Source organism: Cherax quadricarinatus, chromosome 95, assembly GCF_038502225.1.
Source record: "Cherax quadricarinatus isolate ZL_2023a chromosome 95, ASM3850222v1, whole genome shotgun sequence".
Classification (NCBI taxonomy): domain Eukaryota; kingdom Metazoa; phylum Arthropoda; class Malacostraca; order Decapoda; family Parastacidae; genus Cherax; species Cherax quadricarinatus.
In genome coordinates this window covers 3,564,842-3,582,346 of record NC_091386.1, presented here as the reverse complement: position 1 = coordinate 3,582,346, position 17,505 = coordinate 3,564,842, and the positions used below count along the sequence as shown (strand labels likewise).

Sequence of the window (17,505 nt, the reverse complement as noted above, 5' to 3'; positions counted from 1 at the left end):
TGCTGTACAGGAGGGCCCTGCTTATACATCAGGTTGGGTTCTGGGCTACTGCTGTACAGGAGGGCCCTGCTTATACATCAGGTTGGGTTCTGGGCTACTGCTGTACAGGAGGGCCCTGCTTATACATCAGGTTGGGTTCTGGGCTACTGCTGTACAGGAGGGTCCTGCTTATACATCAGGTTGGGTTCTGGGCTACTGCTGTACAGGAGGGCCCTGCTTATACATCAGGTTGGGTTCTGGGCTACTGCTGTACAGGAGGGCCCTGCTTATACATTAGGTTGGGTTCTGGGCTACTGCTGTACAGGAGGGCCCTGCTTATACATCAGGTTGGGTTCTGGGCTACTGCTGTACAGGAGGGCCCTGCTTATACATCATGTTGGGTTCTGGACTACTGCTGTACAGGAGGGCCCTGCTTATACATCAGGTTGGGTTCTGGGCTTTTTTTCACCTTCAACTGCATATAAAAGCAATAACGTGCTTACACTATCATATACAGTGGACCCCCGACTTACAATATTAATTCGTTCCAGAAGGCTGTTCGGGTGCCGTTACCGAACGAATTTGCTCCCATAAGGAATACTGTGAATTAGATTAGTCCATTTCAGACCCCCAAAATTACACTTACAGAAGCACTAACAAAAATACACTTACATAATTGTTTGAGTTGGGAGCTGCTCGTAAGTCGGGGATCCACTGTATTAAGTGAGCAATAGAGCTAGGCCTAAAAAATGTATATGCAGTACACACATTACTTACCTTTAAAAAAAAATTTCTTATAGTGAGCAATGAATATACAGTGGACCCCCGGTTAACGATATTTTTTCACTCCAGAAGTATGTTCAGGTGCCAGTACTGACCGAATTTGTTCCCATAAGAAATATTGTGAAGTAGATTAGTCCATTTCAGACCCCCAAACATACACGTACAAACGCACTTACATAAATACACTTACATAATTGGTCGCATTCGGAGGTGATCGTTATGCGGGGGTCCACTGTATTTGTTGTAGGAAGACTGAATAAGTGAAGAATAAGTGAAGAATGGCTATAATTGAAAAATACTTGATTATGAAGACGCAGTAAAGCGAAGCGCCGTGAAGTAGGTCTTGCTTGTACTTGTTAGGAATTAAAGTACAGTGATTCCTATTGTCTTTTCTGTGTATTGTTGATGAGTTAGGAATACAATCCAGTAAGTTTATTTAGGTACAGGTACACATAAGTACAGTTAGGTTACATAGTGTAAATTGCCTAGGATACAAAAGAAATCAGACAACGTGACTTATTTCCATTGGGGTTCTAGTAAAATCTCATTATTTAAGGTAGTATAGTGTGTCTATTTTGTAAATAGCAGTGGATGGAGGATAGAAAGTCCACCATTCCTTTCAGTGTACGACTCGCGGATTTAACGCTTCTCGATGAACAAATGACTAATGCATTTTCCTTTCTGTATTACTTTTTTTCAAAGTTTGAAAATTTGGCCTCACGTCCTCTCTTAAAGGCCAGTTCCAAGAAATTTCCATATTTGTTTTACACATTCTTTATGAGCCAATACATACAGAAAGTCGACGTCTTATAAACCTAATTAGAAACTTGTGTGAAACAACTATGCATTTTTATCTATACTAGCAACCTGTTTGCAAGTTGAAACACCGGGAGTGCTATTTGTTCGCTAGTTCAACACCTCATATGTATGGTTTTTTTTTTTTTTTTTTTTTTTTTTTTTTTTTTTTTTTTTTTTACATTTCTCCAATCAGAGCCAGATTAAGATTTTGTAGGCCCCTGGGCTACAGGTATTGTGAAGCCCCTGGGCTACAAGTACTGTAAGGCCTCTGGGCTACAGGTATTGTGAAGCCCCTGGGCTACAAGTACTGTAAGGCCTCTGGGCTACAGGTATTGTGAAGCCCCTGGGCTACAAGTACTGTAAGGCCTCTAGGCTACAGGTATTGTGAAGCCCCTGGGCTACAAGCACTGTAAGGCCTCTGGGCTACAGGTACTGTGAAGCCCCTGGGCTACAAGCACTGTAAGGCCTCTGGGCTACAGGTATTGTGAAGCCCCTGGGCTACGAGTACTGTAAGGCCTCTGGGCTACAGGTATTGTGAAGCCCCTGGGCTACAAGTACTGTAAGGCCTCTGGGCTACAGGTATTGTGAAGCCCCTGGGCTACAAGCACTGTAAGGCCTCTGGGCTACAGGTATTGTGAAGCCCCTGGGCTACAAGTACTGTAAGGCCTCTGGGCTACAGGTATTGTGAAGCCCCTGGGCTACAAGTACTGTAAGGCCTCTAGGCTACAGGTATTGTGAAGCCCCTGGGCTACAAGTACTGTAAGGCCTCTGGGCTACAGGTATTGTGAAGCCCTGGGCTACAAGTACTGTAAGGCCTCTGGGCTACAGTTACTGTGAAGCCCCTGGGCTACAAGCACTGTAAGGCCTCTGGGCTACAGGTATTGTGAAGCCCCTGGGCTACAGTTACTGTGAGGCCCCTGGGCTACAGTTACTGTGAGGACCCTGGGCTACAAGCACTGTAAGGCCTCTGGGCTACAGTTACTGTGAAGCCCCTGGGCTACAAGTACTGTAAAGCCTCTGGGCTACAGGTACTGTAAGGCCTCTGGGCTACAGGTACTGTGAAGCCCCTGGGCTACAAGTACTGTAAGGCCTCTGGGCTACAGGTACTGTAAGGCCTCTGGGCTACAGGTACTGTGAAGCCCCTGGGCTACAAGTACTGTAAGGCCTCTGGGCTACAGGTACTGTGAAGCCCCTGGGCTACAAGTACTGTAAGGCCCCTGGGCTACAGGTACTGTGAAGCCCCTGGGCTACAAGTACTGTAAGGCCCCTGGGCTACAGGTACTGTGAGGCCCCTGGGCTACAGGTACTGTAAGGCCCCTGGGCTACAGGTACTGTGAGGCCCCTGGGCTACAAGTACTGTAAGGCCCCTGGGCTACAGGTACTGTGAGGCCCCTGGGCTACAGGTACTGTAAGGCCCCTGGGCTACAGGTACTGTGAGGCCCCTGGGCTACAAGTACTGTAAGGCCCCTGGGCTACAAGTACTGTAAGGCCCCTTGGCTACAGGTAATGTGAGGCCCCTGGGCTACAGGTACTGTAAGGCCCCTGGGCTACAGGTACTGTAAGGCCCCTGGGCTACAAGTACTGTAAGGCCCCTGGGCTACAGGTACTGTGAAGCTCCTGGGCTACAGGTACTGTAAGGCCCCTGGGCTACAAGTACTGTAAGGCCCCTGGGCTACAGGTACTGTGAAGCTCCTGGGCTACAGGTACTGTAAGGCCCCTGAGCTACAGGTACTGTGAGGCCCCTGGGCTACAGGTACTGTAAGGCCCCTTGGCTACAGGTACTGTGAGGCCCCTGGGCTACAGGTACTGTAAGGCCCCTGGGCTACAGGTACTGTAAGGCCCCTGGGCTACAAGTACTGTAAGGCCCCTGGGCTACAGGTACTGTGAAGCCCCTGGGCTACAGGTACTGTAAGGCCCCTGGGTTACAGGTACTGTAAGGCCCCTGGGCTACAGGTACTGTAAGGCCCATGGGCTACAGGTACTGTAAGGCCCCTGGGCTACAGGTACTGTGAAGCCTCTGGGTTACAAGTATACTGTAAGGCCCCTGGGCTACAGGTACTGTAAGGCTCCTGGGCTACAGGTACTGTAAGGCCCCTGGGCTACAGGTATACTGTAAGGCTCCTGGGCTACAGGTACTGTGAAGCCTCTGGGTTACAGGTATACTGTAAGGCCCCTGGGCTACAGGTACTGTGAAGCCTCTGGGTTACAGGTATACTGTAAGGCCCCTGGGCTACAGGTACTGTAAGGCTCCTGGGCTACAGGTACTGTAAGGCCCCTGGGCTACAGGTATACTGTAAGGCCCCTGGGCTACAGGTACTGTGAAGCCTCTGGGTTACAGGTATACTGTAAGGCCCCTGGGCTACAGGTACTGTAAGGCTCCTGGGCAACAGGTACTGTAAGGCTCCTGGGCTACAGGTGCTGTAAGGCTCCTGGGCTACAGGCACTGTGAGGCCCCTGGGCTACAGGTACTGTGAGGCTCCTGGGCTACAGGTACTGTAAGGCTCCTGGGCTACAGGCACTGTGAGGCCCCTGGGCTACAGGTACTGTAAGGCTCCTGGGCTACAGGTACTGTGAGGCTCCTGGGCTACAGGTACTGTGAGGCTCCTGGGGTACAGGCACTGTGAGGCCCCTGGGCTACAGGCACTGTGAGGCCCCTGGGCTACAGGCACTGTGAGGCCCCTGGGCTACAGGCACTGTGAGGCTCCTGGGCTACAGGCACTGTGAGGCCCCTGGGCTACAGGCACTGTGAGGCCCCTGGGCTACAGGCACTGTGAGGCCCTTGGGCTACAGGCACTGTGAGGCCCCTGGGCTACAGGCACTGTGAGGTGGGCTACAGATACTGTGAGGCCCCTGGGCTACAGGTACTGTGAGGCCCCTGGGCTACAGGTACTGTGAGGCCCCTGGGCTACAGGTACTGTGAGGCCCCTGGGCTACAGGCACTGTGAGGACCCTGGGCTACAGGTACTGTGAGGCCCCTGGGCTACAGGTACTGTGAGGCCCCTGGGCTACAGGTACTGTGAGGCCCCTGGGCTACAGGCACTGTGAGGCCCCTGGGCTTCAGGCACTGTGAGGCCCCTGGGCTACAGGTACTGTGAGGCCCCTGGGCTACAGGTACTGTAAGGCTCCTGGGCTACAGGTACTGTCAGGCTCCTGGGCTACAGGTACTGTGACGCCCCTGGGCTACAGGTACTGTGAGGCCCCTGGGCTACAGGCACTGTGACGCCCCTGTGCTACAGGCACTGTGAGGCCCCTGGGCTACAGGCACTGTGAGGCCCCTGGGCTACAGGCACTGTGAGGCTAATGGGCTACAGGTACTGTAAGGCTCCTGGGCTACAGGCACTGTGAGGCCCCTGGGCTACAGGTACTGTAAGGCCCCTGGGCTACAGGTACTGTGAGGCCTCTATGCTACAGGTACTGTAAGGCCCCTGGGCTACATGCACTGTGAGGCCCCTGGGCTACAGGTACTGTAAGGCTCCTGGGCTACAGGCACTGTGAGGCCCCTGGGTTACAGGCACTGTGAGGCCCCTGGGCTACAGGCACTGTGAGGCCCCTGGGCTACAGGCACTGTGAGGCTAATGGGCTACAGGTACTGTAAGGCTCCTGGGCTACAGGCACTGTGAGGCCCCTGGGCTACAGGTACTGTAAGGCCCCTGGGCTACAGGTTCTGTGAGGCCCCTGGGCTACAGGTACTGTAAGGCCCCTGGGCTACATGCACTGTGAGGCCCCTGGGCTACAGGTACTGTAAGGCTCCTGGGCTACAGGCACTGTGAGGCCCCTGGGCTACAGGTACTGTAAGGCCCCTGGGCTACAGGTACTGTGAGGCCCCTGGGCTACAGGTACTGTAAGGCCCCTGGGCTACAGGTACTGTGAGGCCCCTGGGCTACAAGTACTGTAAGGCCCCTGGGCTACAAGTACTGTAAGGCCCCTTGGCTACAGGTAATGTGAGGCCCCTGGGCTACAGGTACTGTAAGGCCCCTGGGCTACAGGTACTGTAAGGCCCCTGGGCTACAAGTACTGTAAGGCCCCTGGGCTACAGGTACTGTGAAGCTCCTGGGCTACAGGTACTGTAAGGCCCCTGGGCTACAAGTACTGTAAGGCCCCTGGGCTACAGGTACTGTGAAGCTCCTGGGCTACAGGTACTGTAAGGCCCCTGAGCTACAGGTACTGTGAGGCCCCTGGGCTACAGGTACTGTAAGGCCCCTTGGCTACAGGTACTGTGAGGCCCCTGGGCTACAGGTACTGTAAGGCCCCTGGGCTACAGGTACTGTAAGGCCCCTGGGCTACAAGTACTGTAAGACCCCTGGGCTACAGGTACTGTGAAGCTCCTGGGCTACAGGTACTGTAAGGCCCCTGGGTTACAGGTACTGTAAGGCCCCTGGGCTACAGGTACTGTAAGGCCCATGGGCTACAGGTACTGTAAGGCCCCTGGGCTACAGGTACTGTGAAGCCTCTGGGTTACAGGTATACTGTAAGGCCCCTGGGCTACAGGTACTGTAAGGCTCCTGGGCTACAGGTACTGTAAGGCCCCTGGGCTACAGGTATACTGTAAGGCTCCTGGGCTACAGGTACTGTGAAGCCTCTGGGTTACAGGTATACTGTAAGGCCCCTGGGCTACAGGTACTGTGAAGCCTCTGGGTTACAGGTATACTGTAAGGCCCCTGGGCTACAGGTACTGTAAGGCTCCTGGGCTACAGGTACTGTAAGGCCCCTGGGCTACAGGTATACTGTAAGGCCCCTGGGCTACAGGTACTGTGAAGCCTCTGGGTTACAGGTATACTGTAAGGCCCCTGGGCTACAGGTACTGTAAGGCTCCTGGGCAACAGGTACTGTAAGGCTCCTGGGCTACAGGTGCTGTAAGGCTCCTGGGCTACAGGCACTGTGAGGCCCCTGGGCTACAGGTACTGTGAGGCTCCTGGGCTACAGGTACTGTAAGGCTCCTGGGCTACAGGCACTGTGAGGCCCCTGGGCTACAGGTACTGTAAGGCTCCTGGGCTACAGGTACTGTGAGGCTCCTGGGCTACAGGTACTGTGAGGCTCCTGGGGTACAGGCACTGTGAGGCCCCTGGGCTACAGGCACTGTGAGGCCCCTGGGCTACAGGCACTGTGAGGCCCCTGGGCTACAGGCACTGTGAGGCCCCTGGGCTACAGGCACTGTGAGGCCCCTGGGCTACAGGCACTGTGAGGCCCCTGGGCTACAGGCACTGTGAGGCCCTTGGGCTACAGGCACTGTGAGGCCCCTGGGCTACAGGCACTGTGAGGTGGGCTACAGATACTGTGAGGCCCCTGGGCTACAGGTACTGTGAGGCCCCTGGGCTACAGGTACTGTGAGGCCCCTGGGCTACAGGTACTGTGAGGCCCCTGGGCTACAGGCACTGTGAGGACCCTGGGCTACAGGTACTGTGAGGCCCCTGGGCTACAGGTACTGTGAGGCCCCTGGGCTACAGGTACTGTGAGGCCCCTGGGCTACAGGCACTGTGAGGCCCCTGGGCTTCAGGCACTGTGAGGCCCCTGGGCTACAGGTACTGTGAGGCCCCTGGGCTACAGGTACTGTAAGGCTCCTGGGCTACAGGTACTGTGAGGCTCCTGGGCTACAGGTACTGTGACGCCCCTGGGCTACAGGTACTGTGAGGCCCCTGGGCTACAGGCACTGTGACGCCCCTGTGCTACAGGCACTGTGAGGCCCCTGGGTTACAGGCACTGTGAGGCCCCTGGGCTACAGGCACTGTGAGGCCCCTGGGCTACAGGCACTGTGAGGCTAATGGGCTACAGGTACTGTAAGGCTCCTGGGCTAAAGGCACTGTGAGGCCCCTGGGCTACAGGTACTGTAAGGCCCCTGGGCTACAGGTACTGTGAGGCCTCTATGCTACAGGTACTGTAAGGCCCCTGGGCTACATGCACTGTGAGGCCCCTGGGCTACAGGTACTGTAAGGCTCCTGGGCTACAGGCACTGTGAGGCCCCTGGGTTACAGGCACTGTGAGGCCCCTGGGCTACAGGCACTGTGAGGCCCCTGGGCTACAGGCACTGTGAGGCTAATGGGCTACAGGTACTGTAAGGCTCCTGGGCTACAGGCACTGTGAGGCCCCTGGGCTACAGGTACTGTAAGGCCCCTGGGCTACAGGTTCTGTGAGGCCCCTGGGCTACAGGTACTGTAAGGCCCCTGGGCTACATGCACTGTGAGGCCCCTGGGCTACAGGTACTGTAAGGCTCCTGGGCTACAGGCACTGTGAGGCCCCTGGGCTACAGGCACTGTGAGGCCCCTGGGCTACAGGTACTGTGAGGCCCCTGGGCTACAGGTACTGTAAGGCTCCTGGGCTACAGGCACTGTGAGGCCCCTGGGCTACAGGTACTGTAAGGCTCCTGGGCTACAGGCACTGTGAGGCCCCTGGGCTACAGGTACTGTGAGGTCCTTGGGCTACACGTACTGTGAGGCCCCTGGGCTACAGGTACTATAAGGCTCCTGGGCTACAGGCACTGTGAGGCCCCTGGGCTACAGATACTGTAAGGCTCCTGGGCTACAGGTACTGTGAGGTTCCTGGGCTACAGGCACTGTAAGGCCCCTGGGCTACAGGTACTGTTAGGCTCCTGCACTACAGGTACTGTAAGGCTCCTTGGCTACAGGTACTGTGAGGTCCCTGGGCTACAGGTACTGTGAGGTCCCTGGGCTACAGGTACTGTGAGGCCCCTGGGCTACAGGTACTATAAGGCTCCTGGGCTACAGGTACTGTGAGGCCCCTGGGCTACAGGCACTGTGAGGCACCTGGGCTACAGGTACTATAAGGCTCCTGGGCTACAGGTACTATAAGGCTCCTGGGCTACAGGCACTGTGAGGCCCCTGGGCTACAGGTACTGTGAGGTCCATGGGCTACAGGTACTGTGAGGCCCCTGGGCTACAGGTACTATAAGGCTCCTGGGCTACAGGTACTGTGAGGCCCCTGGGCTACAGGTACTATAAGGCTCCTGGGCTACAGGTACTGTGAGGCCCCTGGGCTACAGGTACTATAAGGCTCCTGGGCTACAGGTACTGTGAGGCCCCTGGGCTACAGGTACTGTAAGGCCCCTGGGCTACAGGTACTGTGAGGCTCCGGGGCTACAGGCACTGTGAGGCCTCTGGGCTACAGGTACTGTAAGGCCTCTAGGCTACAGGTACTGTAAGGCTCCTGGGCTACAGGTACTGTAAGGCCTCTAGGCTACAGGTACTGTAAGGCCCCTGGGCTACAGGTACTGTAAGGCCTCTAGGCTACAGGTACTGTAAGGCTCCTGGGCTACAGGTACTGTGAGGCCTCTAGGCTACAGGTACTATAAGGCTCCTGGGCTACAGGTACTGCGAGGCCTCTAGGCTACAGGTACTGTAAGGCTCCTGGGCTACAGGTACTGTGAGGCCTCTAGGCTACAGGTACTGTAAGGCTCCTGGGCTACAGGTACTGCGAGGCCTCTAGGCTACAGGTACTGTAAGGCTCCTGGGCTACAGGTACTGTAAGGCTCCTGGGCTACAGGTACTCTAAGACCTCTAGGCTACAGGTACTGTAAGGCTCCTGGGCTACAGGTACTGTAAGGCCTCTAGGCTTCAGGTACTGTAAGGCTCCTGGGCTACAGGTACTGCGAGGCCTCTAGGCTACAGGTACTGTAAGGCTCCTGGGATACAGGTACTGTAAGGCTCCTGGGCTACAGGTACTCTAAGACCTCTAGGCTACAGGTACTGTAAGGCTCCTGGGCTACAGGTACTGTGAGGCTCCTGGGCTACAGGTACTCTAAGACCTCTAGGCTACAGGTACTGTAAGGCCTCTAGGCTACAGGTACTGTGAGGCTCCTGGGCTACAGCTACTGTGAGGCCTCTAGGCTACAGGTACTGTAAGGCTCCTGGGCTACAGGTACTGTAAGGCCTCTAGGCTACAGGTACTGTAAGGCTCCTGGGCTACAGGTACTGTGAGGCTCCTGGGCTACAGGTGCTGTAAGGCTCCTGGGCTACAGGTACTGTGAAGCTCCTGGGCTACAGGTGCTGTAAGGCTCCTGGGCTACAGGTACTGTGAGGTTTCTAGGCTACACGTACTGTAAGGCTCCTGGGCTACAGGTACTATAAGGCCTCTAGGCTACAGGTACTTTAAGGCTCCTGGGCTACAGGTACTGTGAGGCTTCTGGGCTAAAGGTACTGTAAGGCTCCTGGGCTACAGGTACTGTAAGGCTCCTGGGCTACAGGTACTGTAAGGCTCCTGGGCTACAGGTACTGTGAGGCTCCTGGGCTACAGGTACTGTGAGGCCCCTGGGCTACAGGTGCTGTGAGGCCCCTGGGCTGCAGGTACTGTGAGGCCCCTGGGCTACAGGTACTGTACACGTCCTGGGCTACAGGTACTGTAAAGCCTCTAGGCTACTGGTACTGTAAGGCTCCTGGGCTACAGGTACTGTAAGGCCCCTGGGCTACAGGTACTGTGAGGCTCCTGGGCTGCAGGTACTGTGAGACCCCTGGGGTGCAGGTACTGTGAGGCTCCTGGGCTGCAGGTACTGTGAGGTTCTTCGGCTGCGGGTACTGTGAGGCCCCTGGGCTGCAGGTACTCTGAGGCCTCTGGGCTGCAGGTACTGTGAGGCTCCTGGGCTGCAGGTACTGTGAGGCCCCTGGGCTACAGGTACTCTGTGGCCCCTGGGCTGCAGGTACTGTGAGGCTCCTGGGCTGCAGGTACTGTGAGGCCCCTGGGCTACAGGTACTGTGAGGCCCCTGGGCTACAGGTACTGTGAGGCCCCTGGGCTGCAGGTGCTGTGAGGCCCCTGGACTACAGGTACTGTGAGGCCCCTGGGCTACAGTTACTGTGAGGCCCCTGGGCTGCAGGTACTGTGAGGCCCCTGGGCTACAGGTACTGTGAGGCCCCTGGGCTACAGGTACTGTGTGGTCCCTGGGCTACAGGTACTGTGAGTCCCCTGGGCTACAGGTACTGTGTGGTCCCTGGGCTACAGGTACTGTGAGGCCCCTGGCCTGCAGGTACTGTGAGGCCCCTGGGCTACAGTTACTGTGAGGCCCCTGGGCTGCAGGTACTGTGAGGCCCCTGGGCTACAGGTACTGTGAGGCCCCTGGGCTGCAGGTACTGTGAGGCCCCTGGGCTACAGGTACTGTGAGGCCCCTGGGCTACAGTTACTGTGAGGCCCCTGGACTACATGTACTGTGAGGCCCCTGGGCTACAGTTACTGTGAGGCCCCTGGGCTGCAGGTACTGTGAGGCCCCTGGGCTACAGGTACTGTGAGGCCCCTGGACTACAGGTACTGTGAGGCCCCTGGGCTACAGTTACTGTGAGGCCCCTGGGCTGCAGGTACTGTGAGGCCCCTGGGCTACAGGTACTGTGAGGCCCCTGGGCTACAGGTACTGTGTGGTCCCTGGGCTACAGGTACTGTGAGGCCCCTGGGCTACAGGTACTGTGTGGTCCCTGGGCTACAGGTACTGTGAGGCCCCTGGACTACAGGTACTGTGTTGTCCCTGGGCTACAGGTACTGTGTGGCCCCTGGGCTACAGGTACTGTGAGGCCCCTGGGCTACAGGTACTGTGTGGTCCCTGGGCTACAGGTACTGTGAGGCCCCTGGGCTGCAGGTACTGTGAGGCCCCTGGGCTACAGGTACTGTGAGGCCCCTGGGCTACAGGTACTGTGTGATCCCTGGGCTACAGGTACTGTGAAGCCCCTTGGCTACAGGTACTGTGTGGTCCCTGGGCTACAGGTACTGTGAGGCCCCTGGGCTACAGGTACTGTGTGGTCCCTGGGTTACAGGTACTGTGAGGCCCCTGGGCTACAGGTACTGTGAGGCCCCTGGGCTACAGGTACTGTGAGGCTCCTGGGCTACAGGCACTGTGAGGCCCCTGGGCTACAGGTACTGTGAGGCCCCTGGGCTACAGGTACTGTGAGGCCCCTGGGCTACAGGTACTGTGAGGCCCCTGGGCTATAGGTACTGTGAGGCCCCTGGGCTACAGGTACTGTGAGGCCCCTGGGCTACAGGTACTGTGAGGCCCCTGTGCTACAGGTACTGTGAGGCCCCTGGGCTACAGGTACTGTGAGGCCCCTGGGCTACAGGTACTGTGAGGCCCCTGGGCTACAGGTACTGTGAGGCCCCTGGGCTACAGGTACTGTGAGGCCCCTGGGCTACAGGTACTGTGAGGCCCCTGGGCTACAGGTACTGTGAGGCCCCTGGGCTACAGGTACTGTGAGGCCCCCCAGTGATATTTTCAAGAGGAAAAAATTAATCACAGTTGTCAACAGTTCATCATGTGTGATGTAATAACATAATTATAAACTTACAGCAGTAACTGCGAACACTTGTCACTTAATCTCTGGACGCCCCCTGGACTACAACCCCTGGAGGCCCACCAGCTGGCAGAGGCCCCTGGACTACAGCCCCTGGAGGCCCTCCAGCTGGTAGAGGCTTCTTGGTTACAGCCCCTGGTGGCCCACCAGCTGGCAGAGGCCCCTGGACTACAGCCCCTGGAGGCCCTCCAGCTGGTAGAGGCCTCTGGGTTACAGCCCCTGGTGGCCCACCAGCTGGCAGAGGCCCCTGGACTACAACCCCTGGAGGCCCACCAGCTGGTAGAGGCCTCTGGGTTACAGCCCCTGGATTCCCCTGGGCTACAGCCCCTGGAGGCCCTCCAGCTGGTAGAGGACCCTTGGCTGCAGCCTCTAAAACCCATGCCTTTATCTGGCCCTACCTCCAGTGAGGATGTATTCAGTACAGTCAGTCTTTCATTTTCATGGCTCTGGTATCAGTTTTGTTGCATATATTTGGACATTTTCCCTTTATCTGTGTATTTCTTAAGGTGGGAACTTTTTCAGTATTACATATATTGTGTATGAATTATTGAGCACATGTATTGTGGACAAAGACACAGTATAAAGAATAAGCCTTTATATCGTGAGTTCTTAACCAGTAGTTCGTGGACTGGTAAGGGATCCACGGAAAGGCTTCACACCTTCAGTTAACCTTCAGAACAAGGCTTCACACCTTCAGTTAACCTTCAGAACAAGGCTTCACACCTTCAGTTAACCTTCAGAACAAGGCTTCACACCTTCAGTTAACCTTCAGAACAAGGCTTCACACCTTCAGTTAACCTTCAGAACAAGGCTTCACACCTTCAGTTAACCTTCAGAACAAGGCTTCACACCTTCAGTTAACCTTCAGAACAAGGCTTCACACCTTCAGTTAACCTTCAGAACAAGGCTTCACACCTTCAGTTAACCTTCAGAACAAGGCTTCACACCTTCAGTTAACCTTCAGAACAAGGCTTCACACCTTCAGTTAACCTTCAGAACAAGGCTTCACACCTTCAGTTAACCTTCAGAACAAGGCTTCACACCCTCATTTATCCTTCAGAATAAGGCTTTACGAACCTTGCGGAAAAATTGCTCTTTTCTTCGAGTTCCTTCCATGTATTTTGATTTGTGTGTGTGTGTGTGTTTTTGTGTTTGTTTATATTTATATACAGAACAACCAATTGCTTTTGTGATTTCTCATGAAAGTGCGTGGAATTCACTATTTTTTCACAGTGGTTGTTTCTGCATATTGTGATATCACTTGTTTACTGTGAACTTATTGCATTAGATTTATATACTTATTTATCTGCATTTTCTAGGGATAGAATCCAAAGCTTCCATCAGACTCTCAAAGAAATCTTTGACCCAAAATACAGTTAAGAACTCTTGATATATGTGGACAAGTTTTACTCCAGTCTGTTTAATTTTCATTGACAGGCTCTACCTAGAGTAAAATGAAAAAAATGCGTGAAAAAACGTACGCCTTGTCAGTGTTATGGCCTCCAAGGCGCACGTGTACTGTATTAAAAACAAAAACACCTTTATTTTTTTCTGCAGTATACTAAATGTAGTTTACATGTACAGATACAACATTGATTTTCTGGAAACTGATGGTCCAGATCCACACAAATTTATGAGCAGGAACTTGAAATTCCCGCAGCAGTGTATTTACCGCCAAATTGTATGTCACTTATCCAACCCCAAGACTAAGGAATACTGCACTCTCTAATGGTGGAAAAACAGTAATCCGGAAAGGCTTTGGAACCAAAGGTTCTGGAAAATCGATGTACCTGCAATAAAATATTGTTAAGCATTAAAAAGGCAACTAGCATTTGGTGCATTTTGGGCAACCCTCATAACTGCATCAACATGATTTAGGGGTAAGAAAACAGAAGCAGATGTCTCTGTTCTCTCACTTAAATACAGTGGACCCCCGCATAACGATTACCTCCGAATGCGACCAATTATGTAAGTGTATTTATGTAAGTGCATTTGTACATGTATGTTTGGGGGTCTGAAATGGACTATTCTACTTCACAATATTTCTTATGGGAACAAATTCGGTCAGTACTGGCACCTGAACATACTTCTGGAGTGAAAAAATATCATAATAAAGTTGGTAGAATTACCGACAATATGTAAAGTAAAAGGACACAAGTGCAACTAATGTGACATTTATTGTGGCAACGTTTCGCTCTCCAGGAGCTTTATCAAGCCATTACGAATGGCTTGATAAAGCTCCTGGAGAGCGAAACGTTGCCACAATAAATGTCACATTAGTTGCACTTGTGTCCTTTTACTGAAAAAACATCGTTAACCGGGGGTCCACTGTATAGGTAAGGAATTTTTGCTGCTTTTATTGTTTTACATAAGGCATTTGATAGGATGGATATGCAAGGAACATGAAAGACGTTGTAAACACTGGACTTCTGAATGGAGTAAAGAGTTTTTATGGTGATAGTGAGGCTCCAATTAGGGTGTGTAGGAAAGAAGGGGATTATTTTCCAGAAAAGTAAGCAGGCGTACATACTCTTCTGGGAGTTTTCTTTTATGCCTAAATTTCATCATATACTGGGGTACAAGGTTGCTGGAATTTTTTTATTAACATTATCTCTGATATGTACTTCATTCTTTAATTGCAAATCACATCTTATTTACTTATTCAGGTCGAAATAGGCGAGGAGTGCTACAGCGACAGCATGGCATCACTCGTGATGCAGGTGGAGAAGAGAGGAGAGAAGATAACCGAGACTCATCACACCAACAACAAATACAGTCTCAACACAAAATACACCTCGACGGAGACGGAGAAAAAATTACCGAACTGATTGTGCCAGATACGATGGTGTTGGGTGGTGGGTCAGTCACACTAACTAACACCCAGCCAACACTTCTTCAAGTGCCAACTATGGTGGTGGTGCCCAGAGATACACTGGGCCCAGGACCATTGCCTAAGCAGCATTCACACCCTACACCTTTGTTGGCACCAACGCCAATCAGTAAGCAACTGTCTCATCCAGAGGGCCGGGGTCCTTCCACTCATCAAGGGCCTCAACCCATAATAAAGCAACGATCACACCCAAGCGTTTTAACACACACTCCGCCACATTCTAGTTTAGAGCGTATTGCAAGCACCACCAACTTCACCACCACTACCACCACCACAGGAGCTCAACAGCATTTACAGGTAATTCCAATGCAAGTCTTTATGAAACAGCGACCTTCACCTACTGCTATAACATCACAGCCATCACAGCTTCGACCGATCCAACCTAAACCCTCCACCGGTGAAGGTCAAACGACTTCAGATTCCACCCCTAAGAAAGAAGTACCTATAATCCGTCTGACACCCTCGGAAGATGGCGGTGTTAATCTTAGTAGCAGTAGTGGTTATAGCATGAGCGGCTGTGGCATCACTGGTCCCCCACGACTACCCCCTCGTGCAGTAAGCGAGGAACCAGCTATGACACGACCGTCAATGACACACACTCCTGAGCTACTTTCGCCTGGGCCGTCTGTTCTAGTGCAGAGTGTATCGCAAGATTCGGGTTTGGATGTTGGTATGGGAAGTCGAATGTTAAGTGCTCCTTCATTATCAGTGACAGCTCCTGCACCAGACAGATCGGCATCTTCTCCTGGTCACTGTCCCGTCCTTCGTGGCGGCCCAGCTCTGGGCTGCAACTTCTGTTGGAACTCTACTGACCCCCAAGGCAGAGTACTCCGTCGCAAGACAAAATATCACTGTCCAGAATGCCGAACAAACCTGTGTATTGTACCGTGCTTTCACGAGTACCACAAACAGATAGAGAGAGCACAAGACACTGATAAACAGATAACCAAAATCCTTACAAAAACTGGATCTATGTAGGTTAAATATTAAAGTGGACTGAGGAAACTCTAAATGGCAGAAAAGATTTTTAAAAAAGTGTATTGCCGGAGTAGTAAATTAGACCAAGAAATGTGGTAGATACCAGTGTCAACTTCTGCTTCATGCAGCGATCTATGTGCTCACCTATTGATGTACAGTAGTTTGGAACACTAGGTCACTTGATTTACACATTAAACTGTGGTGTCTAGTGCTTTCACTAATAACTGCAAATTAGTACTGTACCTGTCAGACAAAAGTCTCTTTACCAATTTTGACTGTAATATCTTCAAAATATATATTGTGATTTATCTGACTTAACACCAGTGACTAAAGAATTTTATTCCCATGGGTAAACATGTATATTTAGTTATGTATTATAAAAGATATTTAATGATGCTCTGCTGGAACGTTTGTGTTAATTATTTTATGGTAAAGTAAATGTCTTGCAAAACTATCTTTTCTTAAACCTAAAACAAAATCTAAACCAAGATCTTTTCTTAAACCTAAAACAAAATCTAAACCAAGATCTTTTCTTAAACCTAAAACAAAATCTAAACCAAGATCTTTTCTTAAACCTAAAACAAAATCTAAACCAAGATCTAACCATTTATCCAGGTCGAGGGTGGAATTGACTCCAAGACTGATACACAGTGCTGGTCGCACCATGTATCATAGTGTAAATTTGTATAATTGTACAATACCTGGGAAATGGGAGGTAATCAAGATTGATCGGGGAAAGGTAAGGGTGGCTCTGATTCCTTAGATCAAAAGCCCTTACCAGTGTCAAGGTACTCATCTTTGAAGAGAATAATGGTATAGTAAAATGATGATTATTTCAATTCAAGATGAGATTTATCTCTGATTAAATTATCGCTGAGTATTACACTCAAAGAATACACATTATAAATCAGTAAGTACAGTGGACCCCCGGTTTACGATATTATTTCATTCCAGAAGTATGTTCAGGTGCCAGTACTGAACGAATTTGTTCCCATAAGGAATATTGTGAATTAGATTAGTCCATTTCAAACCCCAAAACATACACGTACAAACTCACTTGCATAAATACACTTACATAATTGGTCGCATTGGGAGGTGATCGTAAACCGGGGGTCCACTGTAGATCTAACAGCAAACTCTCGATTTAGTGAAGTAAGAGTGGGTAGCGGGCGGCTGGTAATGGTGGTAAAGATCAACTTGTTTTGCTGTCATGGTAACAATAACAGTTCTGTAGCCATCAAACTTAGTCTGTTGTTTCTGAATCAACTGATCCAGCAGATACTGTTCTGTATTACTTGAATCTATTAAACTGATGGTTTATTGCAAGTTATAAGTTCTTCTTTAGGCCTCATATATAATTTAAATCTTTTTACAGTGGTTTTATATAATAAATTATGTAAAGTGAACCTGGGATAACTCAGTAAAGTGATCTTAATACTTAGGAATTCTTCGCTTGCCTAATTCTTGGGCACGACCTACTTCCACATTGAACAAATGTGACACCACCTATGACTGCTGCACCTCTCCTGCCATACGGTTTATAAGCTGCTTCTCCGCTCATATGCCGTATTCTACTCAAGATTGATGGACTGACCACATCGACTCAAGGTTGAGGGACTGATTACCTCATTCTCCTCCTGTTCTTCAAGTTTCTCCTACGTATGGACTGATGAAGTCACTGTGTGGCGAAACGTTCCCTCAATAAAGATACCCAAGAGTTGCACATGTGTCTAATTTATCAACATGTCGGTTCTCTGAACCATTCATCTACAAAGTGAAATAAAGTGACTTATTTCTACTGT

General features: G+C 51.7%; 1 protein-coding gene across 1 annotated transcript in view; it reads left to right on the top strand.

The window, feature by feature from the left end:
* The window catches only part of LOC128703904 (protein jim lovell), a 237,146-nt gene extending 220,992 nt beyond the window's left edge, over nt 1–16,154 (top strand). Inside the window, exon 8 of the mRNA XM_070104890.1 lies at nt 14,502–16,154. Within this exon, the coding sequence (XP_069960991.1) occupies nt 14,502–15,703 (1,202 nt within the window). The 3' untranslated portion in view covers nt 15,704–16,154. The remainder of the gene's footprint in view (nt 1–14,501) is intronic.
* The last annotated feature ends 1,351 nt before the right edge of the window (nt 16,155–17,505 follow it).